At 29.4% G+C, this 15,784-nt stretch overlaps 2 protein-coding genes across 7 annotated transcripts in view; both read right to left on the bottom strand.

The window, feature by feature from the left end:
- The window catches only part of LOC123008068 (exportin-7), a 22,426-nt gene extending 10,693 nt beyond the window's left edge, over nucleotides 1–11,733 (bottom strand). For both annotated transcript variants that reach the window (XM_044403657.1, XM_044403658.1), the window contains exons 1-6: nucleotides 11,579–11,733; nucleotides 11,085–11,492; nucleotides 4,605–5,673; nucleotides 847–1,162; nucleotides 501–793; nucleotides 291–450 (exon numbers count right to left, since the gene is read on the bottom strand). In XM_044403657.1, the coding sequence (XP_044259592.1) occupies nucleotides 291–450; nucleotides 501–793; nucleotides 847–1,162; nucleotides 4,605–5,673; nucleotides 11,085–11,492; nucleotides 11,579–11,593 (2,261 nt within the window). In that variant the 5' untranslated portion in view covers nucleotides 11,594–11,733. The remainder of the gene's footprint in view (nucleotides 1–290; nucleotides 451–500; nucleotides 794–846; nucleotides 1,163–4,604; nucleotides 5,674–11,084; nucleotides 11,493–11,578) is intronic.
- A 2,567-nt stretch (nucleotides 11,734–14,300) lies between these two features.
- The window catches only part of LOC123006961 (receptor expression-enhancing protein 1-like), an 8,582-nt gene continuing 7,098 nt past the window's right edge, over nucleotides 14,301–15,784 (bottom strand). Inside the window, exons 5-7 of one of the 5 annotated variants that reach the window (XM_044401924.1) lie at nucleotides 14,720–15,158; nucleotides 14,536–14,608; nucleotides 14,301–14,488 (exon numbers count right to left, since the gene is read on the bottom strand). In XM_044401924.1, the coding sequence (XP_044257859.1) occupies nucleotides 14,565–14,608; nucleotides 14,720–15,158 (483 nt within the window). In that variant the 3' untranslated portion in view covers nucleotides 14,301–14,488; nucleotides 14,536–14,564. Of the gene's footprint in view, nucleotides 14,609–14,719; nucleotides 15,159–15,784 lie in introns of all 5 variants that reach the window. The other 4 variants (XM_044401927.1, XM_044401923.1, XM_044401925.1 and 1 more) reach the window with 4 other exon arrangements.

Below are 15,784 nucleotides of genomic sequence, written 5' to 3'. Positions count from 1 at the left end.
TTTTTTTTTTTAAATAGCGAATGAAAAGCCTTTCTAGCTAACAAACGTTCTACAACATCTAAAAAGCGAAATAACATCATTCTCAATCCAATTTAGAGATTTTTAGGTCCAGTGTAGGAAAATTTCACGAAAACTGCTTTTTTAAAGGGCAAAAATTACACCATTTTACCTAATTTGGTGATTTTTGAATTATTTTTTCAAAAAATTTTGCGTTTAAAAAAATGTTACACAGCGTAGCGATGAGTGGAGAAAAAATCATGTCCGCCACTGAAAATACAAACAAAGGATACATCCAATCAAAGAGCATCATATACGACGTCTTCGTGTTAAAAGAAAACGCCAAACCTCTCAAATCCCTCGCTAGACCAATCAAGGCCTTTTTGGCGTCTTCTGGTGCAAACATTGGCCCATCAGCACCTGCCAACATGGTACCAATGTTCTCAAACGCAGCTAAAAAACAAAATTTTCAACCCATCAACACACTATTTACAAAAATTCACCAGTCAACGGTAACATAAAAGTATGAAACCGATCCTCATCTTCACCCAAATCCACCATTAAAAGTCGCCCCAAAGACGTATAAAACATAGATCTACATCGCATCTCTGTTACGTTAACTGTATTACCCAAAAAAGGAAAATGTTCACTTGTGTGATTATTCAACATGAATTGGACTTCTTCCAGTTTGACTAGTTTGCGAACGCAACTATAACCAACCGATAAATCATTAAGAAGTTGCAATGTTTTGCTTATAATTTGCTCGCTGCGGCCCCAATACTTCAAATTAGTGATTCTACAAGTCAAAAAATTTGAATTTTTGTTTAGTTGTGTGAATTTCGATCTCACATTTTCCTAATGAAAACACTCAAAACTGTCGCTTCATCATTCAAACCTAATACTTCCGACAGTCTTCGATAAACTTTCGAATTTTTTTGCACCTGATCCCCAACGTAGATTTTTCTAAACTGTTCGAAAAAACTCAACATAGCCAATTCGAGTTTCTCGCAGCCCCCTTGCGCTAATCTCGAATCGGTCAAATTCATCAATTGTAACACTCGACACACCAATTCCCCATCCATTGTGTCATGTTCTTCGTTACTATTGAATGAAACACGACCACCTATCGCTGATCCGATGATGTATACCAACCAAGTTAGTCTACCTGCAACGCATCGATTGGTCCCGAGTGACATACTGTATTTTTTTCACTACTAGTTGTAATTATTTGGTTTGTCGAGAGGTTGTGAAGTTGTTTTTCTTTCGTAGTGAAGTATCTCGAGATAAAATTAAATAAAAAAACTTAAACTTCCTCAATAAAATACATCAGAATAATTGCACCTCTAATCTTCTGTTTTTCCTGAAACTGTCAACAACAAATCGGCAAATTTTAACACTTTTTTTACTTTTTTGCATATGCTATATTCTCTCATATTATAGAGTTAAAAGAAAATCGGCTTATTTGTTTAAAATTTTGCTAAATAATTGAATTTCTGGATAAATAAGGCAAAAATTAATTATCTTCGACCCAATTAGCAAAATCTCCCAAAAAAAAAACAAAAAAACATGCTATTTTTGACNACGTAATTTATGATTTTTTGGCTTATTTTTAAGAAATTTTAGCTGAAAAACACTCAAAAGAAACAAAAATAATGTTATTTCTGACCCACTTTACTGATTTTTTTTCGTTAACATACTTAAAAAGTTGTGTTTTTATCTCTTAAACGTTCGAAATTTCGTAAAAATAACATAATTCTGGACTCAATTTTGGCCTTTTTTCGGCTTAATAACTGGACTTCTAGATAGAAAAAAAGCAAAAATAATGTTATTTTCGATCCAAATTGCTCATTTTTCTCGCGAAGAAACTGAGTTTAACTGAGTGTCAAAAAAGTGCAAAAATTTGGTAATTGAAGAAAAAACAGACTAAAAAAAACTACTTAAATAAGAAGCAAATAATTGCATTTAGCTTAAAAACGTGCTTAAATCTTCAAAAGATAAGAAATATATTATATTGACAAAATTTAATGATTTTTCAACTTATTTTTAAGAAATTTTAGGTAAAAAACGCGCTCAAACGCTCTAAAGAGACAAAAATAATATTATTTTCAACTCATTTTCGTGATTTTTTGTTCTGATTTAGTGAAATCTCGCAACGAATTAAGTTTTTAGCTCAAAGCACGCTAAAAAAAATTTAGCTCAGAAACGTAATTCTGAAACAAATTTGGCGTTTTTTCGGCTTATTTGCTAAATAATTGGATTTCTGGAGAGAAAACGACAAATATCAGTTATTTTCGACCCAATTTCCTCATTTTAGTAAAATCTCGCAAAGAAACTGAGTTTCAAGCTTAAAAACGTGCCTAAACTCCTAAAAAAGACAAGAAATATGTTATTTTTGACGTAATTTAGTAATTTTTTGGATTATTTTTTAAAAATTTTAGCTGAAATCAGTTATTTTCGACCGAATTTCCTCATTTTGCTAAAAATATCGCAAAAAGAAAGAGTTTCAAGATTAAAAACGTGCTTAAACGTTCAAAAAAGACAAATTTGACCTAATTTAATGATTTTTCAACTTATTTTTGAGAAATTTTAGGTAAAAAACACGCTCAAACGCTGAAAAGAAACAAAGATAATGTTATTTTCAACCCATTTTAGTGATTTTTTGTTCTGATTTAATGAAATCTCGCAACGAATTAAGTTTTTAGCTCAAAGCATGCTAAAAAAGTTGAATTTTTAGCTCAGAAACGTAATTCTGAAACTGAAAATTTGGCGTTTTTTCGGCTTATTTGCTAAATAATTGGATTTCTGGAGAAAAAAAAGACAAATATCAGTTATTTTCGACCCAATTTCCTCATTTTAGTAAAATCTCGCAAAGAAACTGAGTTTCAAGCTTAAAACCGTGCCTAAACTCCTAAAAAAGACAAGAAATATGTTATTTTTGACGTAATTTAGTAATTTTTTGGATTATTTTTAAGAAATTTTAGCTGAAATCAGTTATTTTAGACCGATAAAAATATCACAAAAAGAAAGAGTTTCAAGGTTAAAAACCTGCTTAAACGTTCAAAAAAGACAAATTTGACCTAATTTAATGATTTTTCAACTTATTTTTGAGAAATTTTAGGTGAAAAACACGCTCAAACGCTAAAAAGAAACAAAGATAATGTTATTTTCAACCCATTTTAGTAATTTTTCGTTCTGATTTAGTGAATTCTTGCAACGAATTGGGTTTTCAGCTCACAGCATGCTTAAAATGTTGAATTTTTAATTTCAATTTTTAACTCTCAGAAAAGACAAGAAATTTGCTATTTTTGACGTAATTTAGTAGTTTTTTGGATTATTTTTAAGAAATTTTGGCTGAAAAACGCGGTCAAACGCTCGAAAGGAACAAAAATAATGTTATTTTCGACTCATTTTAGTTATTTTTCATTAACAAGTTATCTCAAAAACGTGCTTAAACGTTCAAAAAAGACAAATTTGACCTAATTTAATGATTTTAGAAAGAAACAAAGATAATGTTATTTTCAACCCATTTTAGTGATTTTTCGTTCTGATTTAGTGAATTCTTGCAACGAATTGGGTTTTTTGCTCACAACATGCTTAAAAAGTTGAATTTTTAGCTCAGAAACGTAATTCTAAAACAAATTTGGCGTTTTTTCGGCTTATTTGACGAAAATTTTGTTCAATAATTGGATTTCTGGAAAGAAAAAGACAAAAATAAAGTTATTTTCGACCCAATTTGCTCATTCTTCGACCCGGGTTAGCACGTTAAAAACGTGCTTAAACTCTTAAAAAAAAAGTCAGAAAAACATACTATTTTTGACCTAATCTAGTGATTTCTCATTCAGTTTTAACACAATCTCGGGAAAAAATGCGTTTTTAGTTCAAGCCGTTAAAAAAAAAGACAATTTTCGACCCAATTCAGCGGTTTTTTTTAGATTATTTCGCACTTAAAGACTAAAAAAAAAACAAAAAGCATCACAATTTCAAGCTAAAACTTATGACCCAATTTGCTGATTTTCTAGTTCCATTAAGCTTACAAACGTTCTAAAACTCTCAAAAAAGACAAGAATTACATAATTTGTGACCTAATTTCGTGATTTTTCGGCCAATTTTTGAGAAATAATTACGTTTCTGACTGAAAATGTGCTAAAACACTAAAAAAAAACAAATTATGTTTTTTCACCCGATTTAGTGTCGTGTAGAAAACCTCGCCAAAAAAAAGAAGAAAAATCACAACGTAATTTAGCGTTTTTTCGACTTACCAGTATTTCGGTAAAAATTTCTGGCTAAAAAAACCGTGCAAAACGCTTGGAAATAGCAAAAATAATGTAACATTTTGACCAATGGCAATACTTATGCAAAATCAAATAAAAAAGGCAAACTTCCTCATAACCTCTAATTCTTCGTATTTGTCAAAACTGTCAAAAAAACTACCGGTAGTAGGGCAAATTTTAACCCTTTTTCCTTGCAGTTCCTATGTTATTTTAACATATTACCAACTTAAATTAATAATTCTTAAGTGTGCTAGTAGTGAAAAAAATATTATAGCCTCGAATTTGTTATTTCCCTCGATGCTACGCATCTCGGCTATAAAAAAACCTCTTTCTTACCTTCTTGTATTGTAATTTCCACATGTTGTGGCGCACTAGACCTCGGAATTGCAATCAATTCTTGATAAGTCCTAGCCGCCTGATCAAACAATTGCACCAATAGCGTGCAAGTTTTCTGATATTCACATCTACCAATCACAGACAGTTGTTCGAGTTGTTGTTGTACCATTCCCAAATCTTCCAGAGGATCTTCTAGATTCTCCTGGACCACAACTGCAACTGACTCCAGTCTCGATGTGATATAGGCATTTGTGACCTCAGGAGTGTAAGTCTCGAGTAAATGTGGCTCAGTTGCTTTGACATATGGAACAGATGCAACCATTCTTTGCCAAAGACTCAACAAATAATGGACACTATTCGGTGCAAATTGCCACATTTGTAGACTTTGAACCGTAAATTTCGCTATCAATTGGATAGCTTCGGGGTAGTTGTCAACCATGACCAACTCCCCCAGTTGATAATTCGACTTGAGTCGGGCCAAAAGTCGGCAAAACTCGTGATAATTCGCCGAATCGCTCAACCCTTGCGGATTCTGTAGAATATGTTTGACTCCATTGACCAAATGCGTCAAAAATTTCGCCCTTTCGGTGTTACTAAACAACGATCTCCTCACCGACGCGATTTGCACTAGACACGAAAGCGCCAGTGAGGATAACGTATTAGGCAAGGAATGATACAAGTCAAAAAACAATTTTAATGTTGTAAAATCTAAAAACGCCGGCCGCCAACTGGTCGGGATTTGTACCGTGCAGAGATCATCCGAACTTTCATCAGTCGAAGTTCCAATGAAGTCAAATGTGAGACAATTTTGCGCTAAACGCAATAGTTGGGTCATGAGTCCGTGTTGACTTTCATCGTTGAAGTTGAGATTTTTACAATTCTCGATTGCTGTGCCGAGAAGAGTACATGAAAGTCGGAATATTTCGAATAATTGAGTGTCGCGGAATGATGATGCGATTTTGCGGTGTTTGGTTAAAGAACGATTCGCTTCAACTTCGGAGATTTGGTTCATCTCGCAAGTGAGTTGAGAGAGCAGTTGGACGCCGATCATGCAGTGCTCGACGGAACCCTAGAAAAAATACACGAAAAAAACTATAGTGTTGGGGGAAAAATCACCCAAATTTAATAAAAAGTTGAAAAAGGAGGCTAAATAAGCCAAGAAATAATCCAAATCAGACAAAAAAGCCAAAAAAAGTTAATTTAGAGCCAGTTTTCGCAATAGTTCGCATTGATTTAATAAAACAAGGAAAAAATCAGCCAATTTTGTGATTTATGACATTACTTCAGAAAAATTAAGACGATTAAAAAAAATAAACCAGATTTCTATAAATTCACATACAGAAACAGGCCAAAAGCACTCATTTCAAAGCATACTCTTACATTTTGTACATAAATCATTTTTTTTTTTTTTTGATAAAGACGATTCCCGTTGAAAAATAAAGCATACTTAAAAAAAGTAGAAAAAAGCTGATTCAGAACTTGCTCTTTAGGTTTTTTGTCCCAATAGGATAAAATCTTGTAAAATAAGCAAAGTTTTAATAAGAAAAAATAGTCAATTATTTTGGCATTTATTCATCAAAATAATCCAGATTGAATAAAATAAATCAAAATAATCATATTTTTGCAATTTTTTACATTAATTGAACAATTTTCTCTGTAACAAAAGCAATTCTTTTTGAAAAATTTGTAAAATCGAATAAACAACCCGAAAAAAATACAGGTACGCCAGAACTCGCGCCCCAGAGAAAAAAGTAAGATACGATACCAGGAACATGGAAAAAATTCTGTCAAAAAATTTTAACATTTGACATTTTTTATGTTTATTTAATAATCTTGTATAAGTTTTGCCCATAAAAGCCACAAATAACATTAAACAGAGTTACAATTTAGGATACAGCTTCTAATAGCTTGCAGCAAAAAAACTTTAAAAATTATTTCTCCAACCAAAACAAATAGAGTCAAAGTGCAAAATTTAAACTCTCATAACCTCGAAATTTTTATAGATAGAATTTTTTAACATTTTTTTCATGTTCATGGTATCGTACCTTAGATGGCATTTTTCTCTGGGGCGCGAGTTTTGGCGCAGCCTGTATATTTGAAACCTATTTTTCAAATGTTTTGAATCGAATTAAAAAAATTTCTTACAATAAGCAAAAAATAAAAAACGAAGAGTGAAGAAAGCAAAAGAATGTAAAAAATCAAAAAAATAAACAAAAAAGTGTAGGACTAAAAAGCCTATTTCCGACTGTTTGATTTTTTTTTGCATAAATCAAATATTTCTGTAATAAAGACAGTCCTTGACGAAAAATGAGCTAAATCGAACAAAATAAGCCAAAAAATGTTAATTTGGGAACAGTTTTCGCAATAGTTTACCTCAATTTAATAAAATCTTTTAAAAGAAACAAAGTTTTCATTGAAAAAATCAGCCAATTTTACGATTTCACTAGTTCAAAAAAAAAATTAATCAAATTTCTAACAATCCTGAAACAAGCCAGAATAAGTAATTTTAAACCTTATTTTTACATTTTGTGTATAAATTGAACAATTTTATTGATAAATGAGATTCCCACTGAAATAGCTTATTTTTCAACAAAAAAAAATTGAAACTGTTTATATGATTTGCTCAAAATTTTGAATAAACTCGATTCTCGCTAAAAAATAAGCTACATCGAAAAATATAAGTCCAAAAAAAAAATTCAGAATCAGTTCTTGAGGCCTTTTGTCACGATTCAATAAAATCTTGTAAAAAAAAAAACAAGTTTTCATAAAAGAAATTAGTCGATTTTGCGATTTCTGGCAATTACTCAACAAAATATTAAAAAATAAGCCAGACTGAACAAAACAGAACAAAATAACTTGTTTCAGACCATATTTTTGCAATTTTTTTATTAATTGAACAATTTTTTCTTTAATAAAAACTAATATTGAAAAATATGTTAAATTTCGTACAATAAGTAAAATATAAAAAAAACAGAATGAAAAACCCAAAAGAAAAATTACCTATTAAGAAAAAAATCATGTTTCTGAATTTCTGACTGTTTTGTGAAACCAAATTTACATAATTGTAAAAAATCATCGAAACTTTTATTATGATAGTTTTCGTTTTATAACATAATTTTAGTGACAAAAAAGGACACAAACAAAAACGCCTTTAGCTAAATCGAACCAAATAAGTCAAAAAAGTAAAAGCAAAAACATCAATTTAATAACACGCAAAGTTTTCATTTAAAAAATCGATTCCACGATTTCAATTCAATAAAAATTTCATGTTATCTTTAATTTTTTTTCCACAAGTTAGAGAAAACGATTCCTATTGAAAAATATACTAAATCGAACAAAATAAACAAAGAAAGTAAAAAAATTATAAATAAAAAAAAATAATAAGCAAAAAAAATAAAACGAAGAGCAACAAAAAAATTAATGCAAAATTCAAAATGTAAATTTTATTGAAACAAAGAAGTCATGTTTTTAAACAGCAAAATTTCCATTTCTGGCTTACAATGATAAAACCAAATTTATTATAAATTTTTATAGTTCTCTTTTTCCACTTTGTGACATGTTTTTCGTTTGTGAATATTTAACTCAATTCAAAGCATATTTTTGCAACTTTTTACACATATTAAACGTTTTTTGTTTCAAAAAAATTTTTCTTACGCATTTAATAAAAATTTCTTGTTTTTCTTTCAATTTTTTTTTATGAGATAGACAATTCTTTCTTTAATAAATTCCCATTGATTCCCATTGAAAAATAATGCTAAATCGAACAAAATAAACAGAGAAAATAAAACATTCTTAAAATAATAAGCCAAAAAAAAAAAAAACGAAGAGCAAAAAATCAATAGAAAATTCAAAATGTAAATTTTATTGAAACAAAGAAGTCATGTTTTTAAACAAGCTGCACACTATTAATTATTATCACGAGGGTAGGTTCAAAAAAATTTCCATTTCTGGCTTACAATGATAAAACCAAATTGACTATAAATTTTTATAGTTCTCTTTTTCCACTTTGTAACATATTTTTCGCTTATGAATATTTAACTCAATTCAAAGCATATTTTTGCAACTTTTTACACAAATTAAACGTTTTTTGTTGCCAACATGACACACGCAATTTGTTAAAAACACCAACGGCACATTAAAAAATGTTGCTTTTAATTTCATGATAAAATATTAGAACATTTRTCATTTTTTAATTGTTTCATTTTGATTTTCGTAATGAAAACAATTCTCGTTAAAACGTAGCTGTCTTTCTTTCTTCCACATAATATAAAAACTCTTAATACACCTATAATAAAACTGGTATTAATTGATCAAAATATGACCATATTTTTGCAATTTTTTATATTAATTAAACATTTTTTTCTTTAATTAAACAACTCGTATTAAAAAATATTTAATTCAAACAAAAAACCCGAAAAAAGTGTATCTAAAACATGTTTTTAGATCGATTTAAGAAAATTTCTTACAAGAAGCAAAATAAAAAAAAACAAGAAGTGAAAAGAAAATATATTGAAACAAAAAATTAAGAAAGAAATCACGTTTTTTCAGGGATTTATTTGTGAGTCTAGTGCCAAAAAATATCTATTTCCGGTTTGATAAAACCAAATTTAATTATAAATAATCAAAAAATTCTCAGTGACAACAACAAAACCGATTGAAAAGTGTACTAAATCGAACCAAATAAATCAAAAAAGTAAAAGCAAAAACATCGATTCTACGATTTTTCTTACGCATTTAATAAAAATTTCTTGTTTTTCTTTCAATTTTTTTTATGAGGTACACAATTCTTTCTTTAATAAATTCCCATTGAAAAATAATGCTAAATCGAATAAAATGAACAGAGAAAATAAAACATTCTTAAAAAAATAAGCCAAAAAGCAAAAAAATCAATGCAAAATTCAAAATGTAAATTTTATTGAAACAAAGAAGTCATGTTTTTAAACAAGCTGCTATTTATTTATCGCGAGGGTAGGTCTAAAAAATTTCCATTTCTGGCTTACAATGATAACAATAAATTTTTATAGTTCTCTTTTTCCACTTTGTGACATATTTTTCGTTTATGAATATTTAACTCAATTCAAAGCATATTTTTGCAACTTTTTACACAAATCAAACGTTTTTTGTTGCCAACATGACACACGCAATTTGTTAAAAACACCAACGGCACATTAAAAAATGTTGCTTTTAATTTCATGATAAAATATTAGAACATTTTTCATTTTTTAATTGTTTCATTTTGATTTTCGTAATGAAAACAATTCTCGTTAAAACGTAGCTGTCTTTCTTTCTTCCTCATAATATAAAATCTCTTAATACACCTATAATAAAACTGGTATTAATTGATCAAAATATGACCATATTTTTGCAATTTTTTATATTAATTAAACATTTTTTTCTTTAATTAAACAACTCGTATTAAAAAATATTTAATTCAAACAAAAAACCCGAAAAAAGTGTATCTAGAACATGTTTTTGGATCGTTTAAGAAAATTTCTTACAAGAAGCAAAATAAAAAAAAACAAGAAGTGAAAAGAAAATATATTGAAACAAAAAATTAAGAAAGAAATCACGTTTTTTCAGGGATTTATTTGTGAGTCTAGTGCCAAAAAATATCTATTTCCGGTTTGATAAAACCAAATTTAATTATAAATAATCAAAAAATTCTCAGTGACAACAACAAAACCGATTGAAAAGTGTACTAAATCGAACCAAATAAATCAAAAAAGTAAAAGCAAAAACATCGATTCTACGATTTTTCTTACGCATTTAATAAAAATTTCTTGTTTTTCTTTCAATTTTTTTTATGAGGTACACAATTCTTTCTTTAATAAATTCCCATTGAAAAATAATGCTAAATCGAATAAAATGAACAGAGAAAATAAAACATTCTTAAAAAAATAAGCCAAAAAGCAAAAAAATCAATGCAAAATTCAAAATGTAAATTTTATTGAAACAAAGAAGTCATGTTTTTAAACAAGCTGCTATTTATTTATCGCGAGGGTAGGTCTAAAAAATTTCCATTTCTGGCTTACAATGATAACAATAAATTTTTATAGTTCTCTTTTTCCACTTTGTGACATATTTTTCGTTTGTGAATATTTAACTCAATTCAAAGCATATTTTTGCAACTTTTTACACAAATTAAACGTTTTTTGTTGCCAATGCCAAAAACACCAACGGCATTTCATGATAAAATATTAGAACATTTCTAATTTTTTAATTGTTTCATTTTGATTTTCTTAATAAAAACAATTCTCGTTAAAACGTAGCTGTCTTTTTTCTTCCACATAATAAAATCTCTAAAATATGTCCAATTTTTACATTAATTAAGGATTGTTTTCAACTAAAAAGCGAACTTTGGGATTTCTGCATCTATGATGGGATGAAACACGTGTCGACGTACTTTAATGTTGGGTTTTACTCTAAGAAAGTGTGCCCCAAAAAGTCCAATTTTGGGTTTATTTGTCATTTTTAGCGCACCTGTAAGAACTTGCTGATATCATTGACGACATTCCTGAAGACAAAGTCCTCCTTGTGTGTGTCAAACCAGCCCAACTTGGTGATCCTCGCAAAGAGCGTCACCAACGCCTGGACGACAAAATTGGGCAATTTGGGCCTCGTGGCCAAATAATTCAAAACATAATTCCTAATATCGACTCTCTGTTGCAAACTCAGCCCTTGTGCACTCCTCGAGACCAGCTTGGTCAAGGTGGTGGCCGCCAGCAACTGGGCATAGCACGAGTCGCCTCTGTCCAACAGCACCTGGCACTTGGTGAGGGCATTGGGGCCGTCCTGGAACACGACGAGGGCCTTCTCGGCGTCGGCCCTGATCGCGGTGTCTTGCGACTCGTACAGCTGCTTGCACAGCAGCTCCAGTTGGCGGATCTCCTGGGGATGACGAGAGAGACAAAGGGGGCGATTAGGGGGAGTGAAGTTCAAGTGGTTTGGAGGCTGTCGCATTGAGGGAAATTTACCTGTTCATCAGCCATTATCGCTCAATTTCATTGGGTTGATTTGGGTGATGATGGAGGGGTTGAAGACGGTTGATTTGCACCACTTTTATCAACTTTTCACTGCGAACACTCAAAAACAACATAACGCAAATTTACCGGAACGGTGGCGCCTGAAGTGGCGCTGCGACGCACCAATCATGGCGCCAAATTCAAATCAAAAGTCATTAAAACTAGAGTGAAAAAAGTATGTTTTCGCTATTTTTCATTTCAAAAATGAGGCAGATTGTACCAAACAAGCCATATTTCAACAAACTAAAAAAACTCATTTCAGAACGATTTTTTCAATAAATAAAGCGGAATTTAGTGGAATTTTCGTTAGAAAATAAGCTCATTTTGATATTTCTACAATAAGGATCCTTCTAAAAAAAACAGATTGAACAAAACAAGGCAAAAAATGAAGAGAATTTTTTGTAAAAATGAAATAATTTTTTATCATTATGGCAATTTTCGTTGAAAAATGAGCTAGATCGAACAAAATACTTTAATAATAGACTTTGGAGCCAATTTTTTCGATTTTTAGCATTAATACAAAAAATCACTTAAAATTAGCATTTTTATTAAAAAAAATCAGTCAATTTTAAGATTTCTGACATTTCTAACAAAATATGAACAATTCTTCGAAAAATCTAAAGTGAATAGTCAAGTCAAGACAAAAAATTGTTCTTTCAAATCATATTTTTATATAATAATATTAAAGAATTTGTACTATTCTCAATAGTAGTAGTTGAAAAAGTTGTTCCATCTGAAGAAAATTAAATAGTAATAATAAGTAATAAAAAGAAAAAAATATTGAAAAAATTTTAATCATTAATATTTAAGATTAAAAAAAGTATAGTATTAAACTCGTGAAAAATGTCCACTTCCACTCAAATGAATTACTCAACTCGCCTGCGACTCGTATGACTAACTTTCTCACTCGTTGAATAATATACTATTAATTATACTATTAATTTAATCGACCGAAATATGCTAAACACTTAAATGTTCATTGTTTTCGTTAAAAAAAAGCAATTTTATTTCTCGAATTAAACAATCAAATAAAACAAATTTTTCAAATAATTAAAGCAAATCTTATTAAAAAAATAAGTTAAACGGAAATAAATAAAGCAAAAACATTGAGATAAGTGGAGTTTTCATTAAAAAATTAGTTGGTTTTAATTCTACAAATAAAAATCCTAATAAAAAAAACTAAACAAAAGCATAAAATTCATTTAAAAAATAATTTTTGCACAAGGCAAATAATTTTTTTAAATTAGCAAAATGTAGAATGTCTTCCAATTACCCAAATTAATTCAAAAAAATCTCAAATTAAACAAAGTTTTACTTAAAAAAAATCAACTAATTTTCCGACTTCTAGTGTTAATCCAACAAAATAAAAGCAATTTTTTGTAAAAATTAAACCATCTTTTAATACTGTGGTAATTTTCGTTAAAAAAATCGAGAACAATTACCTAAAAATGATACTTTAATAAAACCAATTTTGCGATTTTTATCAATTCAAAAAAAGTTCTTATTTAATAAATCAGTTGGATTTCTGACATTTATTAAAAAAATATAAACAATTCTTCGAAAAATCTTCAGTGAATAAACAAAATAAGACAAAAATTAGTTTGTTCAAATCATATTTTTACAATTTTTATCCATAAATTGCACAATTTCTTTTCTAATAATATTAAAGAATTTGTACTTTTCTCAACCGTTTTTAGTTGAAAAAGTTGTTCAAAATTTTCACCTGAAAAAAATTAATAATAATAACAATAAATATAATAAAAAGAAAAAATATTAAAAAAAATTTAGTCATTAACATTTAAGATTAAAAAAAGTATAGTATTAAACTCGTAAAAATGTCCATTTTCACTCAAATGAATAACTCCACTCACCTACGGTTCGTATGGCTAACTTTCTCACTCGTTGAATAATATACTATTAAGTTAATTTAATCGACCGAAATATGGTAAATAATTTAATGCTCATTGTGTTCATTAAAACAAGCAATTTTATTCCTCGAATTAAGCAATCAAAATAAAAATAAGTCTTAAAAATAACAGATTAAACAAAACAAACAAAAAACGATTATTCCAATAACTAAAGCAAATATTATTAAAAAATAAGTTTTACGGAACAAAATAAAGCACAAACATTGAGATTTTATTACAGAACAAGTTGATTTTGCGTTTAATTCTACAAATAGTAATCCTTATAAAAAAACTAAAAAGCCAAAAAATCATTTAAAAGAGTATTTTTGCATAAGCCAAACAGTTTTTTTAAAATTATGAAAATTAGAATGTGTTCCGATTTTCCAAATTAATTCAAAAAAAAATCTCGAAATAATCAGTTTTACTTAAACAATCTAGTGTTAACATTGTTGTGACATTTATTCAAAAAATATAAACAATTCTTTAAAGAGTCAGATTGAGTGAACAAAAGCCAAAATAAATCATTTTAGTTCTTATCTTTACAAATAATTTTTCCAAAAAATGTAATTTATTTGAGCAAAATATGTCAAAAAATACAAACTTAAAATCGATTTTTAGATTTTTTTGCAACGGTACGAAAAAATCTCTTCAATTAAAAACTAAAATTAAATTTAACAAAAAATTACTTCTTCAAAAACGTACTTTTTTCCTTGGTTCCAACTCTTCACTTTTTATTTATTATTTTGTGTGGGAATTGGTGAAATGAGTAAGCAAACAACAACCACTTTATTTCATTCATTACGTGTGTATTTAATACAAACTTAATATAAAATCGGCTAGGATCATGCATTTTAATAAATAATTTAACCTAAAGATCATAATAAATATCACCAACACGCGTTTAGTTTCTAAACAACTCTGAGTGTTAATATAGGAATTTCTTTAATAAAATTGTCTAAAAAGCAATGTTTTACATAAAATATACCTAATAGAATAACAAACCAAATCACAAGTCTTAAATAGTCTTCTTCTTAGTCGTCCATTTCGTGCGAGGCAACGTTGCGCTTGGAGTATCCTAAAAAAACACCAACTCATTACCAAGTTCAAGACTGTGAAAATCACACAAAACACATTAAAAGCGTTAGTGAAATCAATCAATCAATCAATAAATCCACACAATCCATGCCTTGTAACGTTTCAATCTTCAACCTTCTCCGAGCCACTCTCAAATCGTCCTCACTCCTCGATTGCATTCTGTGCAGTTTCCCACTTTTCTCAAGCGAATCTCTGATCGTTTTAGGAAAATTGATTAGTTTAGACAGAGTCAAAGAGTCGAATTTCCCTTTGGAAACCGACAAAGACCGGTTAATAATCGTGCGACGTTTTGGTTTAGATTCTTGCACAAACACTTCCTTACATTCCAACGGTTTCACCACTCCTGGTTTCAAAACCAGCGTTGCTTTGATCGGCGGCGGCTGAGGCGCCGCCTTTTTGTGGTACTTCCCCTTACGATCGCATGCAACAATTGACTCATGCAACGAATCGAAAAACTCATCCTCCTCACTTGATTCGTTTGAGAGATCTTGCAGCGATCGAGCTTTATCGTTGAGGAAAATCACGCTTTCCTTCAATCACAAGTGGTACTAGTCAAATTAGACAAATCGGTGGAAAAAAATCCTAGAGTTGGAATTTTTTTAAAACGCTTTCTTTACATTTGGGTAGACATACAGGATTGCGAGCAAATATTTTAACCCCTAATTAGACTCGTCAAAAGAAACAACTTTCGTTATTCCAACTTTTGTCGAAAGCACGTCATTTCTGAGTTAAAATTAAACATAAATTGAGGCTGAAAACCCGTCCCCGTCTATGTCTTAATACGATGTTTACAATCATTCATGAGAAAAAACTTTGAAACGTAAACAGCGTAAAGACAAAAGAATTATAGCTACATTAGGGTAGATCAGTGTCAATGTTAGTAGCTTTTTTTGAGTGAAGTTTTGTCAAAAAAAAAATAGGACGAAAAACACAAAATACTGTTGAAAATGGTGTTAATTGCAAAATTTTGCTAAAACAAATCAAAAAAACATCCAATTAAGTCATTATTTTTGCCTTTATCAAGTGTTTTAGAATGTTTTACAACTAAAAATGTAAATATCGGGCGACTGTAAATGATTTGGTGTCAAATTTAAAATTTAATTTGGCAACCTTAACTTTCAAATTCAAACGTCATATATAACAAATTTAGAAAGAT

Source organism: Tribolium madens, unplaced genomic scaffold, assembly GCF_015345945.1.
Source record: "Tribolium madens isolate multiple individuals breed KSU strain unplaced genomic scaffold, Tmad_KSU_1.1 Scaffold_3;HRSCAF=73;Tcas5.2_LG2, whole genome shotgun sequence".
NCBI lineage: Eukaryota > Metazoa > Arthropoda > Insecta > Coleoptera > Tenebrionidae > Tribolium > Tribolium madens.
This window is presented reverse-complemented; position numbering and strand designations above follow the sequence as displayed.